The sequence below is a fragment of the Sciurus vulgaris genome, assembly GCF_902686455.1.
Source record: "Sciurus vulgaris genome assembly, chromosome: 19".
In the NCBI taxonomy this organism is placed as follows: domain Eukaryota; kingdom Metazoa; phylum Chordata; class Mammalia; order Rodentia; family Sciuridae; genus Sciurus; species Sciurus vulgaris.
Window position 1 is genome coordinate 7,524,203 of NC_136480.1, and position 19,698 is coordinate 7,543,900.

A 19,698-nucleotide genomic window follows, 5' to 3' on the forward strand; every position below is an offset into this window, starting at 1 on the left:
TAGGTGGTGGGACAGGTGAGTTCAGAAAGAGGGGACAAGGTTGAAATAGGTCACATGGGACACAGCTGGCTGAGGATACATGGAATAAGTTTAAAGTTTCCCACCTGTTCTAAGATAACTGTAATTACCTTTTGTAAAATTTTTTTCTACCTCAAAAGTCCATCTGTACTTCCAGTCATCATGTCTGACCATTTTACTTAAAAAAAAAAAAGTTCCCTTTTTTCCCTAGACCTGAGAAATGACAACCAAACCCCAATAGGTTGCTTTCCTGTGTTCCTGATTAATCATTCATCTGAAGCTCAAATGTAGCTCTTGACCAAAGACCAGAGTGCATATGTGTGTTTTGGGGGAAGTCTTGACCGCCGAGCAGCACATTTGATGTGTAACCAGAACTGATGGCAGGAGTTTGGGACTTGCGGGAAGTGGTCTTTGATGGCGCTGCGGTTGGAAGATGGTGGCTGGGTGGGGAAACCTGGAGCGGGTGCTGGGCTTTCCTCCTTCCTGGGGGAGGAGGCAGCACCCCATCTGCCATTTTCCCCAAGACTGGTTGATCAACTCCTCTTTCATTTCCAAGAAATATCCCAGTTATCCTTCCAGCAAATCCCCCCTTTCCTTCTGAAGCCCATTAGCCATGCTTTGTGTTGCTTTGTAACCAAAAGAACTTGCTAACAAGTTGGGAGATTTGGGCTGTTGACAGGGTTTTGCTGTCATTTGTAGAAGATCTTTGAACATCTCCATCCTTGCTCAGAGCTCATATTTCCCATTTTTCCGGAAGAGGAATTTCTGGGTCAGAGGGCACCCGATGTTTCTATTTTTGCTGGTGCATCCTGCCAGCTCCGAGTCTAGAAGGTTGAGGGATTAACATTCCCTCCAGCAACTGTGCACGTCTGCCTCTCTCTGCATCATCCCAGAGGTGACTGCTATCATTTATTTAAGTTTTGCAAGTTTCATGGGGGAAACACTCATTTTTTCTGAGGGGGGTTGTTTGCTCTTCCTGGGGAGGAGGATGATCTTATTGTATCCTCACTGGCCTATGCATTTATTCTTTCTAACCATCCAGTTTGAACCTTTGTCTTTGTCAGTGTGTTACAACTGTTCATATTAAGGATTGTGACGTGTTAGGAAAACAATGTGATTTGCTTTCCAACTTTACTATTTTTGAAATATACATATATACATATACATATATTTGTTTGGATGTGGTCACATCGCTAAATCTTTACTTTATTGGAAAGTCATCCAAAATGTTCTGTAAAGGGTTGAAATGTGCTGGGATAATCACATATGCTTAGTACGTGTTCACTGTGGAGTGAAGAAGCTTATTGTTTGTATTTTACTTCATTCGTTCATTTACCCAAACTTCTCCTGAATGGCCGGTCCTCGGCGCTGAGGCGTGGAGCCCATGGAGGCGCCCGGGTGGAGGAGGGACTCCTGCGGGCTGAGAGGGTCTCGGCCAGGGTGATGGGGGGGACAGGGTGGAGCTGCGGGTAGGACCGGCCAGGGATTGCAGGGTTTGTTTCCTGGGCGGCTTCTTCTCTCCCTCTTCCCCCCAAGGCCATTTCACATTGAGCTTAGAGTATCTGTCTGTCTTTGGTCCCTCGTTGGGTACTGTTAGTAACCTCTGAAATCAAAAGTTGAAATTCTGTTTTTATTTAACCATTTTACCAGGTGTTTCCTGTGGCTGGACAGATGCAGCACTTGCTAGAAAGTCACACTCTCGAGAGCTGGGATGTTGTGGACACCGTTGCTATAGACAGGGAGTCGTCAGAGCAGGGTGTGGAAGACCACGTTCCCACCACTCTGGTTGAAAATGTGCTCCTTTCAGAAGGTGCTTTTATCTTGTCTCCTGGTTTATACGAACCTGAAAGTGGTTGATCAGAGTTGATTCCCGTGCGGACCCCAGGGCCTCGGGGCTCAGGCACACCTGTAGTGTGTGATGCTCTCCTGGCTGGGAGGGAACCCAGAGGTGGGCAGAGTCTGACTGATGCTCGTGGGGTGGGGGCATGCGCCTCAGAAATCTGCAGACGGGGCAGTTTTTTGCGCCCACCTACAGCCCCTCCAGACAAACCTAGGGTGGCAGTGGCAGCTTCTTCCTTTGGACGTCTGCAGTCAGCATTTCTTGCCCTCCCAACAGAAGAGCCTCTCATCCAGCCTCTGCCGTGGGCGGGAAGCAGAGGGAAGCAGCTTCCTCCCATCCAGAATGGGGACTGGCTGGGCCTGCAGGGAGGACGGACGGGGGGGATTTTTGACATTCCTGCTCCGGGCCAGCTGCAGAGGTGCCTCAGCCTCGCATGCGTCCTCCATTCCCGGGTCTGGCTGCTTCTAGGCAACTTCCTCTCCTGTGTTTTGTTTCGCCTTGTTTTAGTTTTATAAAAGCCTTATGTTATGGAAAAAGGAGAAACAAAGAAAGAGGAAATGGCTTGCTCTCTTCTGACAGCAGATCTATTTTCTCACAATATGGAACTGTAATGATGCGTGTCACGTTTTGGCAAGATGCTCTGGGTGGTAAATAGCCCCTCCCAGGAATTGCCACCCTCTCCCAGGGCCCCCAGGATGCCTCCCTTGCAACGCAGGGCAGGCGGCCCCTTGCCTCGCACCCCGCTTTCGGGGGACTCTTATTCTGACGGCGCCGCCTCTCCCGCCGCAGGCCTGCCTGCCAAGTTTGTGAGGCCCAAGGCCTTCTTGTGGGAGGACGCTGGGGCTGTCTTCATGCTCTTTGGCAATGATTAAAGTGAGGTTAGTACCAAAAGCCCTTTCATTTCATTCCCCTTTCCTTGCTTTTTCAAACCAGATGGCAACCCTGTATTTTCAGCTGTAATTAATTTAAACTGGGAGGCAGCAAGTGCTGGGAGCAGAGCCGACCGCGCTCGGGAGGGACAGCGTGATCTTCCTTCTCATCTCCTCTGCCCACCAACCAGCTCCTCGTCCCTATCAGAGCCCTGCCGCAGAGGGTCCTCCCGAGAGGCACCCGTGGGGCGCTGGGAGGGTTGTTTCCTTAATGGGTGGAAGTCACCCAGTTTCAGGTGCAGGCTGAGGTGGCCCTGCTGGGCCCTCATGGGACAGCCCCCAGACAACGGGGTGTAGCTGGAGTGGCTGGGACAGTCAGTCTAGCTGCCAGGATCTCCTCCAAGAGGAGCTGTTTTTGGTTTAACATTTATTCTTAAAGAAAATTACAAGGGAAATAAAATCGCTTGGCTGCACTTGGGGTCTGGAGGTTTTGGCCTCAGCCATTTGACCCCCCGCCCGTGGTCCCTCAGGCCAGAGGTCTTTCATGTCATGGAAAAGGAGCGCTTTGTTTCGGGTCTCTGTGACTTGTGAAATAACTGCCCACCCTCGGTTCCCCTCCTTGTTCTGAAAGGAGGTAAATTCAGTGTGGAGGGCTGGGGGCTGACCGCCCGCCGGAGAGCCAGGTGTCCCCGTGCGCCCAGCTCCACCCAGAGCTCTCCTTTCATCGTGGCCTTGGGAGGAGTGGCAGGTTGCAGGCAGGCTGCTGCGGACAGTAGGGATGCAGAGCGCTTCGTCAAGTGTCCACTGATGTCGTGCAAATGGTAGCGATTACCATTATGAGCGTCAGCCACTGCGGATGACTTGAAGTCATTTTTACAGGCTCAGAGTGAGAATCAAGAACCGCAAATATGTGGCTTGTGAGTCTCCCAAATGCTGGCTGTTGGTTACAACATCAGTGACTGCGGAGTCCCTGTGCGCCCCGGGTTCGCTGACTTCGGTGAGCCCGGTGGAGGATGTTCTTCGGCTGTTTCATTTTTAGGTCAAATGAGCATGTTATTCACGAGCATCGCTCTCGTGACCCACTGGGCCTGGGTTTACAACGGCCCATGACTTCTGCTGATCTTGTGGGCCAAACCCATGCTTTGGGGGACCTTGTATTATTCTCTGGTGGTCAGGGGCAAGCATGAATGAGAAACGCGTCCAGTCGTTCCAGCCTCCTGTTCTACCAGTGATTTTTTTCAGAACACCTGAGGACGGAAAGCTAAACACAGAATTGCCATGTGACCCAGCAGTTCCACTTCATGGCATAAAATTATGGATGTCAGGACTCTGATATCCGTGCCCCTCTGCTCAAGCAGCCTTAGAGTGGCTGAGAAAAACAGCCCAAGTTCCTTCAGTGACTGCATGAACAAGATGTGGGCTGTCCACACAATGAAATGTCATGCAGCCTTAAAAAGAAAGGAAATTCTGACACCCGCTACCACTCAGGTGAACCCTGAGGACATGCGGACTGTTCCAAGTAGAATAGTCATGAAAATAAAATACCGAGCTGGGGACGTGGCTCTGAAGTAGAACCCTTGCCTGGCATGCATGAGGCCCTGGGTTTGGTCCCCAGCACTGGGGCGGGGGGAGAGGGCTGTGGTGGATCTCCGTGGTGGAGCACTTGCCTGGGCTCGATCTCCAGCCCTACAGAAAACAAAAAACAAAACAAAACAAAAAGTCCCTAGAGTAGTGAAATTCAGAGAGACAGGAATGGTGGGGGCTAGGGAAGAAGGAGTGGGGACTTTTCGTTCAGTGTGGACAGAGGGCCGAGTTTCAGTTTGGGAAAATGAAAAAGACGAAGATGGATGATGTGCTCACGGTTTGCACAACACTGAACAACACACTAAAATGTCTACCCTACCACAGTACAGAAATAGATATTCAAAACCAAGGACTAATGGTCTACTTCTGTTCCATGGAATGGATGTTAGACTCTGTCCCATGTTAATCCCTTATTGTCCATGCTCAGCCGGGAGGAGTGATCTAGTGGAGGAGACTCAAGTAACTTGAAACACAAAAAGCTCAGTGGTCTTCAGGGCGCGGAGGCCAGAACACTAAGGCAGGAGGATTTCAAGTTCCAGGCCGGCCTCAACAACTTCAAGAGGCTCGAAATGCAAAATAAAAATGACTAGGGATGGAGCTCAGAGGGAAAGAGAGCGCTTCTGGGCTCAATCCCCAGGATCTATGGTGGATGCCTACAGATCTTTTATTAGATGAATGTTTAATCACTTTGTAAAGTCAATACTTAAATTTAGCATAGTTGTACAATAATTTAGTGGATGTTTTTTCTTGTTGGCTAGTAGTTTCTGAGGTCAGCCAGGGTAGGAGGGTGACTTTAAAAGAAAACCCAGCTTTCTATTTTTTATTTAGTGCTGAATAAATACCGTATTAGAGGGAAAAGTCCACAGAATAATTTGGAGATGGTCACTGCCTCCCTGGGCCATCCTTGGCAGTGCCTGAGAAGCTCTGTGGCCGTCCTTGAGGATGGCTGTCATTCTGTGTCCCTATCTCTGTCCACAACCATTGTGCCCTGAAGCTCTCTCTTCAGTGGGACAAAGCATCCAATCTCTTCAGTTCTTCAGTTTTATGCTATTTTCCAGCAACTGACGGCAACATGTGGCTTAGAAACTCAAGAGTGAGCCTTCAAGAGGGTTTGAATGGCATCATGACCGGTGGGTGGCGTGTACCATCGGGAAGGAGGGAAGAGGGCCTGGCGGCTGAAGGGGTTTGCAGACCATTCCTTTCTGCTGTTCACACCCTCCCATGGTTGTCCTGCTTGGATTTTGCTGGGACCCAGAGCCGATGCTGCCCTGGTTCACTGGCTTCAGGAGCTTCTGTCTTTCTTAGATTTGTTGGTGCCTAGGAATCTGTTTGCTTTTTGGTTGATTCATACATAAAACACTTGTGTGCCGGGCGCTGTTCTAGACTGATGGATGGAAACGTGAGCAGCTCCCCGTGCCGAGTTGCTTTTCCTGTTTGCTTCTCTCAGGCACATCTGGAGGGAATGTGTCCTTGCTTCCAGCCTGGGCTGGTGGGTGGCCTCTACCCTCACCTTCCTAAGGTGGGTGTCGGAAGCAGTGGGTCCCACTTCCAGCACAAGGAAGGAGGGATCTGCCAGGAAGCCTAGAGGCAGGTTGAGGGTGTGGCTGGGTCAGCCCTGGGAGGCCAGCGTGGGACAGTCTGAGCAGTCATGTTCCCTGTCATATCCTTCTCTAGTCCTCACCCGGCCATCCCAAGTCATCCCTGAAGGACAGCCAAGCAAACAGAACCATGTCGACGCCTCTGTGGCTGTGGGGAGATAGGTGATCTTTTGAGGTTTTCATCAGTTTCATTAGAAATTGCAGCTCAGTTCCAGAAGGAGCGACATGATGTTTCTTGTTCCTTCTGTGGAATAAGGACCCTGCATAATGCCAAAAATATGGTGACGGTTGTACTTAAAAAAAAAAAAAAAAAAAATTCATTGAGAGAATACATAATGACAAAAACTACAAAGTTAGCGGCAGTAGGAATTTTAATTATATTAGTCTCGGCAGCATTTTCATTCATTTGAAGGCTCTTGTGCGTGTGTGGCACGTATGATCTGTGGATCTGTAAACAGGCCTGGCTGCGCGTGGATCCGCCTTGTTTGTATTGCATGTCTGCGGGTCCCCTGCCCACATATGGTGACCCTCTGCTTTCCAGCATGGGCAAGACGCCTTTGCCAGTCATGGGCTCAGGGCTGACCTGTTTTCAAGCTTTAGATATTCCCTCTTGTTAATGATGGAAAACACAAAGAAAACGCGTACCTTATTAACAGAGTGGAGCCTCTCAGAAACGTGGCTTGCCCGGGCAGTCTGTGGGAGCTGTTGCCCGCGAGCGACGTCTGAACCACGCTGCTCTCTGAAGGTGGCAGGTCTAGAGGGCCACATGTTTTCCCCGAGCAAATCAGATCTCTCGGTACTGGAATTCGGGCGTGTGTGGGGGGCGTTGGCAGTGGTCGGCTGCCAGGGAATGTGCCCGAGATGCGCAAAGGGAGGAACCGGGAAGCGCTAAGCACTCAGCTGAGCACTAGGAGCCCGGCAGCCTGAGATATGGCAGGTGCGCAGCAAGCGGGCCTGTCCCGGAAGCTGCCTGCAGCTCGATTCCGGCGCCTTAGCATTATGGGGTATTGACAGACGTTTCCACCTAGAATCCTTGAAAGTTGGTTTTCTCAGTTCAGGCGTACACTTGAGCTGTCTGGGAGCTTTCCCTGGGTGAGTGCAGGAATGGTAGCTCCATCAGTGTCCCGAGTGTCCCTGATCCCTCACCCAGGGCTGCAGAGTGTCGTACTCAAGGGGTGGGGAGCCCACTTAGCCCTTGGATCCCTGTACAGACTTGTGGAGAAGGGCAGGTGCCGTGAGAGGGCGTCACAGAGAACTGCTGGGTGGTGCAGGGGTGGGTGGTGAGGGTGGAGTGTACAGGGCACTGGTCATGCTGGTTCAGGGACTGCCACCGTCGGGAGCAGGTGGACTTGGACGCCATTGGTCAAGTCCAAGTCAACAGGAGCACAGCTCACATGTGCTGGACACGCACCTCTGGCACGGGCTCCCCAGTGGTGCTGCTTTTCCCTCCGGCACCATGTCAGGGAGCTGTGCTGGGGACCCTGCTGGGAGTGGTGGCATAGGGTGGACCTGAGACCCTGCTCTGCCAGTCCTGTGACCCCAGGCAGATCCTCTGTCTCTTGACACCCCTTCCCTTGTGCCAAGTGGGGGAGGGGTGGCACCTTGGAGGACTGGCCCAGGGATGTGTGCCATCGCAGGGCCATCAACACAGGGACATGAAAAGATGGGTGGCTCCTTCGTTCTTGCATTCATGCAGAGCATTTGCTGAGCTTTGGGGTGAAAACCTGACCAAGCTTTCTCCCTCTGCTACGTGGGGGCAGCGGGGGGCAGTGTGCCCTCCAGCCTCCCAGGCAGGCCCAGGTCCTGCCGTCATTTCTTGGTGCTTGTGAAATGTAGAGGACCACTGGGGCCTGCTTTACAGAATGCCCTAAGGAAGCTGCAGATAAAGCAAGAAGAAGCACGAGTGTAGGAAACATCCAAGGGTGTGGCAAGCAGTGGGGAGGCATGGAGACTGTTAGTTTGCTAGGGCCGCCATGACACAGGACCCCAGAATGCAGCTGTGCGCCACCGCGGGATACATTCTGAGAAATGTGGCAGGAGGTGATTTCGTGGTGCCCAGATCAGAGTCTGTGGGTGAACCTACGAGGCGCCACCTGCTGCGCACTTCAGCCCACTGCTCCTGGGCAGGAACCCCACGGTGAGGGCCGCGCTGAATACTGAGGCAGGCAGCGCAGCACAGTCGCAAATTCGTAGAAGAGGAACAGGAAAGGTGTGGCCTGAAAGACCAAGACGGTGCACCTGCGGGGACGCCCGCCATCACGCACCCAGCTCGCAGGCCCAGAAGCTGCTCCTGTGGGTCAGCGCGGGGGCGGGGGTGGGGGGGTGGAGGCCACAGGCCCCGGGAACAGGGTGCACTTGGGCTACGCTGAAGTAGAATTGCTGTTTTTCAATTGTGAGCTTACTGTGATGTTTAAACTTTCTTTGACTTTAAAAATAACAAAATCTAGCTTAAAACAAATACATTATAGCTGGGTAAAAGAATTTCTTTCTTTATATCCTCATAAGTTTTTTGTCTATTAAATTTTTTGATTTATTTATTTTTTTGATATGGGGTGTCACTGTGTTGCCCAGGCTGGCCCCACACTCTTGGACTCAAGCCATCCTCCAGCCTCCCGAGAAGCTGGGACGACAGGTGTACACCACGCCACGCTGCAGTTACCTTTTGTTTGTTTGTTTGTTTGTTTCTTAAAGGACTAGCCTGACCAGTGATTAAGAAATGTGGCTTAGTAACTACAAAACCAGTACCAGAGCCGTCTGCCGTGCTCAGGTGTTCCATACCGCACGTATCGTTCAGTACCAGTGGTGGCGCGGTAGGCTGATTGACAGCACCACCATTGGCACCTGAGCAAGAGGGATTTTTCAGGCCATCATAACCCTATGGGACCACCATCGCACGTGGGGACCCTCATTGACTGAAACGTGGTTATGTAGTGCATGACTAACGTCTGCTGTTTGGATGCCCAAAATCTCAAAGTCTGCAGGGTTGGTTCCTTCCAGGGCTGTGAGGGAGGGTCTGATCCTGGGCTCTCCTGACTTCTGATGACCTCAGGCATTCCTGTGTCTTCATATCATCATCATCTGTTCTGTCTTGTCACTGTGTCCAAATCCCCTCCCCCTACCTCTTAAGAAGAGGACACCAATTATATTGGATTAGGTTCCTAGTGTCCTCCTCTCACTTGATCTTCTTAAAGACCCTATTTCTAAATAAGTTCACACAAATAGATAATCTTTTGGGGAAGACTGAACGCAGCTCACAGCAGGAATGAAAGGCAATTCACAGAAGAAAGTAGAATTGTCAGTCAGTGTCTAAGCTCTCTCTCTCTCTCTCTCTCTCTCTGGTAAGGTAAAACCTTTGGAGATATAAATCAGAATCCTTGCACTATATGTCAGGTTATCACTGGACGGCAGCTTAACCTCTCTGAACCTCAGTTTACTCGTCTGTAAAATGGGAATGAGTCTCACTTGCAGTGTTGTGGGGAATGCAATAGGTCTGAGCTCGTGGTTGGGCACGTAGCACTGGGTAGATGATGAGTGGTGATCCCAAAGACCATCTGCACAGGGATTCTCCATCTTTCACACTCTGCTCTCTAAAGGCAGCGTTCCCATGGGACATGCTTCTTGTTGGGACGGCAGAAGAGCAAATGAAGCGTGCGCCGCTTATTCCACAGGATTGATGTTTGAAATCAGAACTAGCAGAGGGAGATGCTGACTCTGTGGGGAGCTGATGGGAAAACCAGGAAGTAGGAGATAGATGGGGTATCTCACCAACTTGGGTGGCATTTGCACTGCGGTTGGGCTCCCTTAACTTTGGATGGAGCGGGGGGCATGGCTTTCTTCTGGATTGTTAGGGGATACAAAGCGGTGGATGGGCCAAGGCCAAGTCCCTGACTCTGTCCTGCAGAGGAGGACAAGGCTGAAGCAGACAGCCTCGGGTTGACTGTTTTGGAGACAGTGTGAATGCCAGTGTTTCCCGACCTTTTCCTGCCAGTGACGCACCTCTTGCCACTCTGTACGCAGGAGGGTGTCCGCCTCACCTCCCACCATATCTTCTTGACCGGCCTCTCTCAGCCACCACCAGTCCTGCCGCTTCCCATCTAAAATTGGTGCAGTGACAAGACCTCACTAGGATGTCTTGGAGACACACGCGGGGCCTTTGTGCCTGGTTGGGAGGCCATGACTTTTACTCGGGACGAGAGAAGGGGCGGCCTGGGGCTTCCTTTCTCTTTGGGGGACTTGGACAAGCTGGCCACATTTGGAAGAGGGAGGTGATAATGGGAGGGGGAAACGTTTTTCTCTGTCTATCCCAGGATTTAAATGCTCCTTAAATTCTCTCAGAAAAAAGCCTTTTCAGCCAGGTGTGTTGGCACTCACCAGTAATCCCAGTGGCTGGGGAGGCTGAAGCAGGAGGATCCCAAGATCAAAGCCAGCCTCGGCAACTTAGTGAGGCCCTAAGCAACTCAGCGAGACCCTGCCTCAAAGTAAAACAAAAACGGCTGGGGATGTGGCTCAGGGGTTAAGCACCCCTGGGTTCAGTACCCTGGTACCAAGGGGGGAAAAAGCCTCTTCTGCTGGGCATAAGTCCCTTCTCATTGACCGCAGAGGCAGTTAACTGGGCTCACACATAGTATGTGGGCTTTAATGATTTGTTCATTCACAGAACAGGAAAACGTGCTATGTGGTCAATGCTGGGCTGGACACTGAGGCGCACAAAGCATGGAGGCGTCATGGTCCCCCAGGGAGGTGCTGTCCTCCAAAGAGCCTGACATCCTCAGGATAGGAGGAAGGCAAGGCCAGGCATGGTGAGCTTTGGGGTCAGGAAGGCCCTTGAGGTGTGTGCTGGGGCTGGCAGGTGACCCTGGCAGGTGGCTGCTTTTCAGAGGCAGTGTCTGTGGCCCTATGACCTGTCCTCACGTGGCCTCTAGATAGAGCATTTATACACTCCATCCTTCTGGCTTCTCTGTAAACTTGGGACTGTGCCACTCCCTCTGTCCATGTCAGGAACCCCAGGAGTCAGGAAGTAATGACTGGGAAGGAGAGGTTACAATTTTTAATATTTAGCCAGGCACACGCCACACGCCTATAATCCTAGCAACTTGAAAGGCTGAGGCAGGAGGATCTCAAGTTCAAGGCCAGCTCAGCAACTTAGCAAGAGCATCTCAAAAATCAAAAAGGACTGGGCTCAGAGCATGGTGAATTCAGTCGCCAGTATGCGCCCCCAAATACTTAAAATGTTTTTAAATGTATAAATATACAAACATGGACTGTACCTTTCAGTGGCGCTGCACGCATCCTTTGAGGAAGCTTTGTAAGGTTAAGGTCATCTTGGCTGTTTTGCCCTTAGTGCTGGGGCTGGGGTGTGGACCGTGGAGAGAACTTGCCTCGCACTCGCCCGGCCCTGGGTTCCATCCCCAGCACCGCAAAGCCACAGAAGAAACTATTAGACCGTGGGAAAGATTGTGTCGTTTAGATTCCCAGAGGACAAGTACTTCCGCAGCTAGTGAGGAGAGGGCTCTGCCTGGGCGACCCTCACTGGCCTGCTGCCCTGGGCTCCCCGTGGCTCTCGGTCCTCCTGCTTTAGGACTCTGTCTACAGACCTGCACCCTGCGTGTGGTGGTGTTGGCGCAGAGGCCCATGGTCCAACCGTGGTATCCTTGCTGGTGTTGGGAAGGATCCCCATCACCTCTAGGAAGATCTGGGCAGGATGGCACAGAGGGTCCCCAGAATATTTCTTCAAAAGTATGAACAAAAATATCTTCCACCCATATCCTCTCCCTGGCTACAAGAATTCAGGCCTGGGTTCAATTCTGGCCATAGTCCTTGGTGGGAATCGGCAGAGGCCTCGGGGAAGGCCGAGTCCACTGCTCTGAGGGTTCAGCTCCCCTGGGCACTGGGATGCAGCCCACTGTCTTTGCAGGATGCGTTCTTACAGTTGGGCTGCTCGAAATCTAGGTTACTTTCCCAAATGCTGTGGACATCTTTGGCTTCTGAGCTCTGAGAGGGAAGGAGAGCGGGTGGTGTCCGCCCCCCACCCTGAAAACTCTGTCCAGGATGCAAGTGTGGAGGGATCTGCTTTCCCCGCTTCCTTTTGTTTTTCTCTCCTGAAACACTTGATCAGGAGATGCCTTCCCAGGGTGAGGACGAGCTCCCAGGGTGGTGACCAGGGCGCCCCGAGCCCCGGAGGCACTGATGGACCCTGGGCGTGGAGCCCTCACAGGGCTGTGGCCGGGTTGTGTTGGTTGACTTGGTCTTTAACCAGAGTCCAGGGGCGACTTCATCTCCTGGGCAGGATGCGTGTGGTTTGGGTCTGCCATCCTGTCCCGTCCAGCGAGCACATGACTCTGGGAACTGACGGGGTCTGGGTATGATTCACCGAGGGGGAGGGGACATGGAAAACAATGTGTCTTTAAGCTCCGGGACCAGGGAAATGAGCTGGAAATGTGAGTAATGTACAGTTTTACTGAGATTAACTGCCAAGTCCTTCAGACTCTTTGTGCTCCTCAGTGTCTGACCCGTGGTACCCCAGAGCGCTGTTTTCACTGGCAGGTAAGCGGGGGCTGCTTCTCCCCTACCCTTGTGCACCTGGGGTGCAAGGAGCGCAGTTGCTATTGTCCCAGCCTCACCTCCGTCGTTGCCTTGGACAGTGCTCTCTCTGGTGTCCCTTTCCTTGGTGACATGGTTTTCAGAGTTGGATCCCTCGGGTCCCGAGAGGGATTCAGGATGCCATGTGGACTGGTGACTTTGACCTTGGGGATGTGGAGATGCCAAGTTTGTCCCTGGAGGCCTGTCTTCATCCCTGGGCTTCCCCCCTCCTCTGTCACATGCTGCCTCTCCCATCGTCAGAGGAGCCCATTCTCAGCTGTAGCTCCTCCTGGGGCTCTTCTGTCCCTTCTGGAGAGTAAGGCCCTGAGAAGTCAGGGCTGTGCGTTACTTTCTGGAACTGTCACAAAATAGGAGCTCAATTAATGTTGGTCAAAAAAAAAAAACCAAAAAAAACACTAAAGCCTACGTTCAACAGAGGCAGATTCTAGCAGAGAAGCTCCTGAGTCTCCTCCCGGAGTTTTTGGGGTTCATTTGTTGTCTGGTGGGAGCTGGGAGGGCAGGGGAGGACCGTCAGGAGAGCAATTCCCTATCATCTCAAAAGGGGAGTTTATTTTAATCCAAACTGTGAGGCGAAACACTGATGCGTTGTCCATTTAGGAATCAGTATTCATTAGGTAAAATCCAGTGTCCGGGGCTTCCTGGGCCTGAGGTCTGTCCGGTGGGGGATCCTCTGACCTCTACTCCAGTGGGGAGCTGAACCCATGAGGTGCTCGTCACAGAACAGGCAATATCCTCTCAGTTACCATAGAAAGTAGTAGTTACGGACCAGCTGCTTTCTGTACTGAGTTGGCTGTCTTGTGTTTTGGTGCGATGGGAGTGGGGAGTAGTGTAGTTCTTTGAAAACTGCCAGGATGTGTGGCGTTTAGGAGCTATGATCTAAACTGGCCAGAATAGTCTTCCATGATTCTTCATGGCTAATCTCCCCGCTCTGGTTGCTTTTAAGCTGTGCTGTGTAGTCATCCATATAATAAACTCCAAGGGATGTCCCAGGCCCCAGTCACCAAATTCAGGGCTGCTGTGGGTTCTGCACCTGTCCTGGTGGCCTGTCCTGTGCTACTGCAGTAGGTTCAGTCCACTTGGAGCCCTTGGGGTGGATCTTGTGTGGTCATGTGGTGGGTGAGTGTGCCGTGGCCCAGGACGCCTCTGTGGCACTAAGTGGCAGGTGGAGTGGCTCGCCCAAGAGGTGCCGCAGGAGGACGCCCAGAACCAAGGCTTCACTTGGGGTCCTCGAGGCTGCGTCTAGTGCTTACGCTATGTGCCCCCCACAAGTGTCCTTGAGACGCATAATCTGTCTGGAGGCCCGCAGTGGCCTCCACAGCCCTGCCGTTCCCCACAGTTCTTGCCCTCTCAGGAACACCTTACCTTCCATTTCTCGCCAGGTCTTCTGCACACAGTGTCTCTCCCCCACGAAGGGTCACGGTGTGTGTGCAGCAGGCGACTAAGATAAGCAGGACTTGGTGGTGGCGGTGGTGGGGCTTCTATCTTGAAGCCTTGCACAGGGCACCGTAGGGTTCAGGGACGCTGCTGCCGTGGTTGGTGCAGGGGGTACCGAGGGAGGACAGGGTGACACAGACACAGAAACACAAAGTGGCCACATCGTCCTGGAGCAGGGGCCGGCGTGTGGTTGTGACCACAGAGCACAGGGTCTGCAGGCAGAGCCGGAGCTGAGGATGGGGCGCGGTGCCGAGTTGCCCCAGACCGGTGGAGGGCTCAGTGTGGTTGGATTTGCTTTACAGAAAGATTGCTTTGAAAGAAGGACAGGTAGGACCGGAAATCTGAATAAAGTGGGTTGTCTGTCAGTGGCCAGATGGTGTCGTTTGTAAGGTCACTATTGCGGGGGAAGGGGCACACGGGATCACTGGTTAAGTTAATCTGTGATTTAGAAAAGACACGCTGTCACCACACACACGTGTGTGGGGAGAGTACCCGGGTTTATCACACCATGCCCTGCTGGGCCCACGGCCTCCTCAGGGTTGTGAGCTCAAGTCTTGCCCCTCTGCCAGGGGATGTCTACATGGGCTCCCAGGATAATCCGTATCTTTTAAAGAAAAGTCTCAGAAATTATCACCCACCACATTTTCAAGACTTGCTTGTTATGAGGGGGGGGGACCCAAAAATCTCTCTAATGGCAGAAGATGCAATGGGGGTGATTGAGGAACGGGGGCTAAATACAGAACAGGGTGCATGTGGGCTCCATCTGAAACCCCAGCTGTGTGGGAGATGACATCCACCGCACACCACAGCCCAGGTGCCACACACTGGCCCCATGTGCGGCAAGAGCTGGAAGAGCTGCACTGGGTCCCCACGCTCCGTGCCGGGCTGAGCAAATGCAGAGCAAAGCAGATGCCACCACTTACTAGCCAGACCTGGGCCAGTCAGCTGTCCTGCTTTCTGTCTGGAGAGTGGGCTGCTGGGAAGATGACATGAGCTGATGGTGGGGGGCCTTAGACCAGGACCCACGTGTAGTGAGCACTGGGTGACTTTGGACCTCCGTCATCCTGCAGTGGTGAACCAGCACAGGCCAGCTCTCCGCCTCCGAGCATGTGGAGTTCATTGTGAAGTGTGCAGATGAGCAGGTGACGCTGCTGAGGGGAGGGGGTGGCTCTGCAGGGTGACTTCTGGCTGGGCCTTGCCAGTGCCCAGGGCTTGGGAGCCAGGCTAGCAGCCCAGGTGATCAGAACTGTTGAGAGCTTCCAAAAAGAACAGTCCATGGGAAATGTGGGGCTTACCCTCAGTGTGCTTGCCCTTTGGAAAACACCAGGCGTTCCCATCTGAGCACGCTTTTTTTCTTTTTTTGTTTCCCAGGAAGACGACCAATGGAGACTGCCGGAAAGACCCCCGGGAGCGGAGCCGTAGCCCCATTGAGCGTGCCGTGGCCCCCGCCGTGAGCCTGCACGGCAGCCACCTGTACACATCCCTCCCCAGCCTCAGCATGGAGCAGCCCCTCGCACTGACCAAGAACAGTGTGGACGCCAGCAGGCCGGCTGGCCTCTCACCTACCCTGACCCCCGTGGAGCGGCAGCAGGTACTGTGCCCACGTCCGGAGGGTGCTGGCCAGAGCCCCGAGCAGAGGGCCTGCAGGGAGGCGGGCAGCTTCGCCTCCACCTTCGTTCTGCACCGAGATGGGGCCCTCGCCTTGCCTGACCTTCCTCCTGGGCCACCTGGCCTCCAACCATGTGGCTGAGGTTCCTGTGTTTCGTCTTTCTCTGTACCTAGTGTGAGGCTGGTCTGGGTGAGGTGGCTTTGGTCTTCCTCTGCGGTGAGTGCGACTCCCACGTCTGCCTAACGAGATTGCGCGGGGGACATGAGAGGTCAGGGCTCTACTTGGGCTGGAACCCCAGCGGTGGTCACTCGTGCATGCTGGTGCACTGGAGAAGCCCATGATTGGCACATGGGGATTTTATTTTAATTACAGGAAAATAAGGAGATCATTAATAGTTTGCTTGGTAGAAAAATTTTTTAAAAAGCGAGGTTTGTGGGGCAGCACACCATAGGCGGGATCGGCACTGATGGCGAGATGGTGGCTCTGAACCTCTGGGGCGTGTGACCTCCAAGTCCTCGGACCACTTAAGACCCACCAACGGGGAGGGGAAGGTGTAGTGCCCTGAGGGGACGCAGTGTGTGGCAGGGCTTGGGGCCCCTGGAGCACATCTCTGTGATATGCTCTGGGGACTTGAAGTGGGGAACTCATCATGCACCGCATTCCTTTGTTTGAGGCAAGGGTGTGGACACGTGCCATGCTCAGGGCGGGGTGCCAGAAGCTGGTCAGGCAAGACAGCTTTGTCCTGGGGGCACTCATGGTTTTAATACAGAGGAGGAAGAGGTAAGGGACAAACCAGACTGTAGCAGTCCCACCTCTGGTGTAGCAGTGGACAGCCACCGATTTGTTCTGGTAAGAACGTGAGGCCAGGTTGTCACCGTCGCCTTCAGTCAACATCATGAACCTACCATGTGCCAGGCCCTCCACAAAGCAAAGATGTGCGTGCAGGATGCAGCCTGCGAGCTGCGACAATCACACTCTCAGGGCAGGTCACAGCGTGTGGGCAGCAGCATCCATGGGGACCTGGCTCACTGTCCAGGTGAGGGCATGTGACCTGCACAGGAAGGGACCCAGATCTGACCAATTTAAGCATGAAAGAAATTCACTTCGAGGATGCCAGGAATTGAGTCCTCTGTCTGTAACCCCTGCAGGGCCCCCTAGGCAAGGGTGTGGGGCAGGATTCTACTCTCAAGTTCAGTCTCAGAGCTCCTGCTGTTGCCCTTGGGGGCCTGAGGAACATGAGGACAGGCTGGGTCCCGGGCAGGCCCTGCCGCCTTGGCGTTGGCTGCTCTCCTGGACTCTGAGGTCGTTGAGGGGCTTTTGCTTGGTTTTCAGCCATAGTCTAGAAGACTGGACAGTGTCTGGCCCTGGCTTCTTACTCTGGTCTCCCTCCAGTCCACCCTGCACCTGGCTGGAGTGTCGACCCATAATGTGTCCTTGGAGTCCCCACCTGTGTTCCTAGGGATTCCTGCCCAGAGGGAGACCAAGCCTATGGGAAAGGGATAGATTGAGCGCACGCCTCCTGGGAGGGTGCAGAGTTCCTTGGCTGCCACCAACCTGCACTTTCACGTAGGGTTGTGCTGCTGGTGGTGAGGAGGTCCTCAGACACCCCTCACCTCCCTGCTGGTCACTCACCTTCACCTGGGGCCCATTCAGGGAGCGCCAGTGTGGCCTGGACTATAGGCTCCAACCCCCTTCTCTGCCCAGAGTACCTTGCTGTCAGGTACTCTGCTGGGGACACAGAGGCGAGTCCCTTGGTCCCTGTGCTCAGCAGCTCAGAGGCACCCATCCATTCCCAGGAGTGTCAGCCCACCAGTGCTGGGTGGGCCATTGCCGGAAGTGGCAATGGGGAGGCCAGGCCTGTGCCAGCAGACAGGAGCCCTCCTCTGCGTGGTGGAAAAGGTGAGTCACGTCTCTAGGAAGCTGGACAGGAACATTCCCACAGAGGCATGTCTGGGGAGGCTGTGGAAAGCGTCACCCATGTCATGTTTTTAATGGCAGTTCAGAGGGTTTAGGGTGTGTTGAAGGAAGATCAGAGATGACCCTGAGGATGCAGCAAAGGAGGAGGGTCGGGATGAGATTAGGCCCCAAACACCCCAAGGCCTGCACAGGCAGTGACTTCCCTAGTGCAGCCGTTACCCCAGGCGGCGGTGGCTTCTGGCCCCAGTCATGGGGATAAAAGGATCACGAGGGACAGTTGCACCCTGGTCCTACCACTCGTCTGCTGCGCGGCTTCCAGCAGTTGGTTCTGGCCTTCATCCTCCCCACCACCTGGCATGATGCTGCCCCAGTGTCCAGGCTGCACTTGGCTGGCAAGGAGATAGGGGCAAGCTGGAGTCACCCTCGGAGGCGGAGTGGCTTAGTGGGCCCCAAGAGCACACAGTGGCTCTTGATGGCACTGACGTAAAGGCTGGCTGCAGTCCAGGCCTCCCCCATGTCCACCTTCAATAGCGTCTCCACTTCCTGGCACCTGTGTTGTGCCAGACTCTGGTTGGGAGGCGCAGGAACCAACTTGAGCCACGCAAAGCACAAGGGGAGGGTGGCGGTTGTGGGGTGGACCCTGGAACGTCTGCTAGGGGCCTAAGTCATGGGTGCAGCCGGCTTAGGAAGGAAGGGCGGCCCTCGTCGTGGACAGTGGGCAGGGCCCTCCTCCCACCTCTGCTTTGGGCCTATCCCATTTCCGGCCCACATGGCCAGCTCAGTATGGCTTGTTCCCCTGTTGACACGTTTAACTGTTAAGAAAACTCCGACTGTTTTTTTCATGTGCTGCTGCCAGGCCACAGCTCCCCACCTTGCCTGTGCGTTTTCTTGCTAGACACAGGCTCTTGCGTGTGATCCCAGTTCATCTTCGTAGATCCAGATTTTCATCTCAATCCTGGTTTTGTCCAGGCTGTCCACTGCCTGTCACGGGAAGGTGGGGCGTGTGAGCCTTTGCCTCCTTCCTTTGGGGTTCTGACGCGGGTCTGTGGAGCACCAGGGCAGACTGTACAGCTCTCACTATTGGTGCCCTTGGGGGCCTTAGCCAGCTACCCTCTTGGCTGTCTTGGAATTCAGCCCCTACCTTCCTCCATCTTGTCCTGGGCACTAGGAAATGCCTTTCCTGGCTGGAAGCTGAAGTTCAGGTTGGTTCAGTTTTCTGTCCCAAATATTGTTGCCCCAAGCTTGGTGACAGATATACTGTCTGATCCCTGCTGTGTGGCATAGGGGAGGAGACGGATGCTGGTGTCCTGAGGGAGCGCCTGAAAGGACAGATTGAGGGGGTCAGGTGTGGTGGTCATGAAAGGTTTCTCAAGCTGGCCTCTGAAGCGGGTTGGAGCTGGCGAGGGGCTACAGAATGCAACACAGGTCGGCTGTGCACACAGGCACGTGTCCCCCACTTGCTGCACCATGATGTGTATGGTCATAAAGTTCCGGCAAGAAACGGGAAGCGGAGGGGACGGCTCCAAGAGACCCTGTGGATCATGGCCAGCGTCCCTTCTGCAACCCTCTGCCACCTGTGTGACCTGATCCCCAACTCCCAGTGTCAGTCTCAATTCAGATTTGAGGGAGGGGTAGTCCAGCTCTCAACACCACTTTTGTCCCATGCCCCTCACTGGTCCATGACCAAGGGTCACTCACAGAAAGGACCGCTTGGGAGGGGACTGAGCACAGCCTCAGTGTCTCTCTCAGGGGACTCACTGTCCTGTAGTAGTCTGACACCAAGCATGGAAGGGCTTGACGCCTGCGTCTTTTGGTCAGCAGGGGCTGTACGACTGGCCAACTGCAGAGCCCCGAGGGTGCTGCGAGGCCCTGTGGGGAAGGGGTGGGACCCCGGTGCTGTCAGCTCGGGGGGCGTGGTAGGTAGCTGATCCCCACTTCCCTCCTGCAGAACCGGCCCTCGGTGATCACCTGTGCCTCCGCCGGTGCCCGCAACTGCAACCTCTCGCACTGCCCCATTGCGCACAGTGGCTGCCCGGCGTCTGGGCCTGCCAGCTACCGGAGGCCGCCCAGCGGTGAGTGTCCTAGACTGGGTTCCCCACTTTCTCCCCCACCCATGGCCCCTGAGATCAAGCCTCGCCCTGCCTTTGAGAAGTGTTCCCGAGCACGTCCCGGCCTAGCGATGTGCAGAGCTCCTCGGGGCTGTGCTGCTCCTGGCCCTCTTCGACCTCG

General features: G+C 54.0%; 1 protein-coding gene across 4 annotated transcripts in view; it reads left to right on the top strand.

Annotated features, from left to right (window-relative positions):
• VGLL4 (vestigial like family member 4) overlaps positions 1–19,698 on the top strand; it is a 166,573-nt gene that overhangs the window by 143,992 nt on the left and 2,883 nt on the right. For all 4 annotated transcript variants that reach the window (XM_079122510.1, XM_079122511.1, XM_079122509.1 and 1 more), the window contains 2 exons: positions 15,315–15,534; positions 19,418–19,541. In XM_079122510.1, coding sequence (XP_078978636.1) covers positions 15,315–15,534; positions 19,418–19,541 — 344 coding nt within the window. The remainder of the gene's footprint in view (positions 1–15,314; positions 15,535–19,417; positions 19,542–19,698) is intronic.